Below are 4,761 nucleotides of genomic sequence, written 5' to 3'. Positions count from 1 at the left end.
AAAAAAATAAAAATAAAAAAAAGAGAAAAAAAAAACGGACAGGGCAAGGCACCCAGGCTCCGTCTGAGCACACAGACTGTGATGGAGTTCCTGTGGGCCCAGAGGGTAGGTGGGAGTGGGGGATGGCCGCACCTCCATTCACCAAGCGGGTGTGGGGTATAAGAGTAACAAGAAGAATGTCGTACCTTTTCAGTCTTGCAGGTCCAGAGGGTTCTTGGGGTTTCTGGAAAGCAGAAAGTGTTCTTAAGCCCCAGGAGTCTGTGAGAGCGCTGTCTCTTTAAATATCCAAAATAGTCAAGCCACTTTTAGACCTTCAAAATAGCAGTGTCCTCTTGACCGGCAAAAGTCCACAGCTCAGCCCGCCTTTCTCTTCACCTTCTCCATTTATTCCCCTGCCACCAGAGCAGTCCTCCATGCAGTCCCTGGCTAGCAGGGCTGATTTTTAGATTAATTCTTAAGTCCTACCAGCACTTGGGAATCTCCAAACTGTCTGTGCCATCAGGACTGCTCAGGATCGCTGCCAGACCACAGCTCCGTATGTCTCCTTTTTTTGGTATTTTCATGCAAATTATTCTGCTAGTTGGGGTTTAGTCCACTTTTATGTCCTTCCCTTCAAGGCTCAGGGGTTCAGGATTATCTCCTGTGTCTGTGTTAATTGGTTTCCCTTTTCTTTGTTGAAAAGGGTCTGTGCAGTCTTTCTTCCTAGTCTGCCATCTTGCCAGAACCTAGTCTGGCATCTGAAATAGTCATTGAAATTGTCAATATTACCCAAATCAATCTACACATTCAATGCAATCCCGATCCAGATATCATCAACATTTTTTAAGGACATGGGAAAACCAGTTATTAACTTCATAAAGAAAGGAAAAAGACCTCAGATAAGCAAAGCACTGCTGAAGAAGAAAATCAAAGTAGGAGGTCTCACATTCCTGGATCTTAAAACCTACTGTACAGCCACAGTAGTCAAAATAGCACAATATTGGTACAATGATAGACACATGGACCAATGGAACAGAATTGAAAACCCAGAAATAGACCCATGTATCTATGGACACTGATCTTTGACAAAGGGCCAAAACCCATTAAACGGGGAAGAGATACCCTCTTTAACAAATGTTGCTGGCAGAATTGGATATCCACTTGCAGAAAAATGAAACAAGACCTCTACCTCTTCCCATACACAAAAATGAACTCACATTGGACCAAGGATTTAAATGTAAAACCCAAAACTATAATGCTCATCAAAGATAAAATAGAGGCAATTCTAGGGACCTTAATCTACAGCATAAATAGACTATCAAGCATAACCCAAAATGCACCGAATGAGTAGTTTGATGACTGGGACCTTTTAAAAATTAAATTCTTGTGTACATCAAAAGACTTCTCCAAAAGGGTAAAAAGAGAACCTACACATTGAGCAAACATATTTGGCTATGACATATCTGACGAAGATATCTCCAAAATTTATAGAAAACGTCAACACCTCACCATCAAAAAGACAAACCACACAATTCAAAAATGAGCAAGGAACATGAACAGACACTTCGCTAAAGAAGATATATTGGTGGCCAACAAACATATGAGGAAATACTCATGATCATTAGCCATTAAAGAGATGCAAATCAAAACAACAATGAGATATCATCTCACCCCAGCAAAATAGCAAAGTTCAGCAAGACAGAAAATAACAAATGCTGGTGAGGTTGCAGAGAGATTGGAACTCTCATACACTGCTGGTGGGACTGCAAAATGGTACAACCATTATGGAAAATGGTATGGTGTTTACTTAAAAAACTGAAAATAGAAATACCATTTGATCCAGGAATTCCTAATTCCATTGAAAGGAATATATCCTAAAGAAGTGAGAGACAGCACATAAATACACATATGCACACCCATGTTCATCGCAGCACAATTTACTATAGCAAAGAGATAGAAACAACCTAAATGCCCATCAACAGATTAATGGATAACCAAACTATGGTACAGTCACACAAAGGAATCTATGCTACATTAAAGAACAATGAAGGATACGTGAATAATCTCACAATGTGGATAAACCTGGAGGACATTATGCTGAGTGAAATAAGTCAATCTCCAAAGGACAAATATTGTATGAGCCCATTACTGTAAAAAGTCAAGGAAAGGTTTACTTAGGGAAGGAAACTCACTTTATTGCTTACTGTTCATGGGAAGGAAAATTTTGGACTAGTAGGGGTTGATTTGGGTGAGGGGAAGGATAGTGTGGAAAGAGTCTGTGACCAGCATGATGACACTGGGGAAAGGAAGAACGCCTAAATGTGCACATAAGATATAGACAACAGAGGCAAATATATATGCACAATACTGCATTACCACTAACACCAAACACCAGGCTACGGATAAATGCATAGATAGGTGAGGAGATCAGGTGGGGGTCAGTGAACAGGAATATACCCTAGACCAAGGATAGCTTTAGCTGAAGATAATTTCACATATGCACTTGTGCTACAAAATTAGCCACACACGTTACAGAAGCAACAGAGGGCAGAGTTGGAGTAACTTCTCAGAGACAACCAAACACCTTGAGATAGAGAATCACTGAGCCTGCTGACTTGGAACCATAGTCTCAGGGGACATAATGCTCAATTGGCACAACATAGTACATAAAATTCTTGTTCTACCACCTACTTTGGTGAGCAGCGACTTGGTTCCTAAAAGCTTTTGAGAAACCATCTAAGTTGCAACTATTGGTCTCCTCTCATCTGAAGCAAAGAAGAGTGAAGAAAATCAAAGGCATTTGGAAACAATTAGTCCAAGGATAAGATGGACCATGAGGACCTCAGCCTTCATGACCCTGAGACCAGAAGAACTAGATGGTGCCCAGCTACCAATGCCAACCATTTGGAAAGGGGTCAAAACTGGAGATCTTGGATAGAGTGAGAAGAAAAATGTGGGACAAAATTCAAAAAACACAAAAATGAACAGAATTACTGGTTGAATAGAGTCTGATGGCACCCCCAAGACTATGGCCCTGAGTTACCCTTCAGGACCAGAAATGGACTCACTCCCATGGATTCGCTCTCAGCCCAACAGTAGAAAGATTTACATGCAGAACACCTACCCCAGGGCAATGCACCTACCTACTCTAAGGATATGTACCCCTTAGATCAATCAGTCGTGAGATCCCAGAGGGGCAGCATTCACATAGAGGGAAAGCTGGACAGATAGGAATGCATAGTTAATAGGGCACAGGTAGAGGGTAGTCACAGGGATGGGAGAGGAGGAGAGTTTGTTATGGTTGGGATGGTATTCCGGGCAGGAAATCAAATGTGCACAAACTGTTGAATGTAAAACAAATTTGCTCTGTAAATCTATATCCAAAGCGTAATTAAAAAAAAAAAAAAAAAATCTCCTTCATGATAACTGCCTATGACCCAAGTTTGTGTCTGTAGCAGAGTTCATGTATGTTTAGAAGCATTGCTTTCTTTACCAGGTGTCTGACTCATCTTAAAACATGTGTTACAGAATATCAGCTGCATCAGAGATCCCCAAGCGAGAATACCAGGCAAGGCCCATAAAAAGGAGTTCTAGTGAGCACAATGGGATTTCTGCCACTTCTTCAACAAAGACAACAGGTGAGATGGCCATTTCATGGGCCCTATGTGTGCCCTTCAAAAAGGCACTTCTAGAAGCATTTGCTTACTGTTTGTGGGTCTTCCTATGTGAATGTGTTGGGACTCATTTCTTTGGTTGTTCAGTGAATCTTTTGTTCCCAATAATGTTCCTTTTCCCTGCTTCTTGGTTTCAGATACTTAAATCAGTATTTGAAAATCAGGAAGAATTCTGTAACTTCTTGCCTTCTAATGTGTTTAACCTTGGCCATAGAACCTGTTCCATTATCCTTTATATTTAAAATTTTAACCCTTTCAAAATATTTTATTATTTTCCAAAAGGAAAACATTTGTTGAGCATCTGCGATATGCTAGGCATTGTGTTAAGTGCTGTATCATTTTTTTTTTTTTTGCTGTATCACTATTTTTAATTATACAAATGACATGTGAATATATTCTTGAGTAAAATCATCGAAGCAAAAAATATATATTCAAATGATATAAATCTTGCTATAGTCTCCTGTGATTCCCCACTTCATCCAAGTCTCCTCCCTAGAGATCCAAAACTAAACTCACTCCTATCAAGTCGATTCTGACTCATAGCAACTCCTGTTGGGTTTCTGAGGTGTTAGGTCTTTACGGAAGTAGATTGCTCAGTCTTCCTTCCGAGGAGTGGCTGGTGGGTTTGAACCACCACCTTCTGGTTAGCAGTCAAATGCCTCAGGCACTATGCCACCAAAGAAAAAAATCTTAGATTATTTTTTAATCGCAGGATCATAGTATATTGTTCTGCTGCTTGCCTTTTTTTAAAATGTGTTTCTTGGAGATCTTTCCATGTCATACATACAAATCTATCTTACTATTCTTAACAATTTCATAGTCTTCACACACACACACACACACACACACATTTATATGTATATATGAAATCATATGCTATGAACATATACAATACATATATTTATATATGTATATGTTGTTGTTGGATGCATCAAGTCAATTCTGACTCATGGCAACCTCATGTGTTCAGAGTAACTGCTCCATAGGGTTTTCCAGGCTGTGACCTTTCAGAAGCACATCACCAGGCCTGTCCTCCCAGGACCTCTGTTGTTGTTGTTGTTGTTGTTGTTGTTGTTATGTGCCGTCAAGTCAGACCTGACTCATAGCG

The 4,761-nt window shown here is 40.1% G+C and overlaps 1 protein-coding gene across 1 annotated transcript in view; it reads left to right on the top strand.

Moving 5' to 3' along the window:
• The window catches only part of SH3GL3 (SH3 domain containing GRB2 like 3, endophilin A3), an 80,861-nt gene that overhangs the window by 51,158 nt on the left and 24,942 nt on the right, over positions 1-4,761 (top strand). The window contains exon 7 of the mRNA XM_007945101.2: positions 3,508-3,617. Coding sequence (XP_007943292.2) covers positions 3,508-3,617 — 110 coding nt within the window. The remainder of the gene's footprint in view (positions 1-3,507; positions 3,618-4,761) is intronic.

This window comes from Orycteropus afer, unplaced genomic scaffold, assembly GCF_000298275.1.
Source record: "Orycteropus afer afer isolate SDZICR_OR568_19922 unplaced genomic scaffold, OryAfe1.0 scaffold00132, whole genome shotgun sequence".
Taxonomy (NCBI): Eukaryota; Metazoa; Chordata; class Mammalia; order Tubulidentata; family Orycteropodidae; genus Orycteropus; species Orycteropus afer.
The sequence above is the reverse complement of the archived record's forward strand: the minus strand, read 5'-3'. Positions and strand labels throughout refer to the sequence as shown.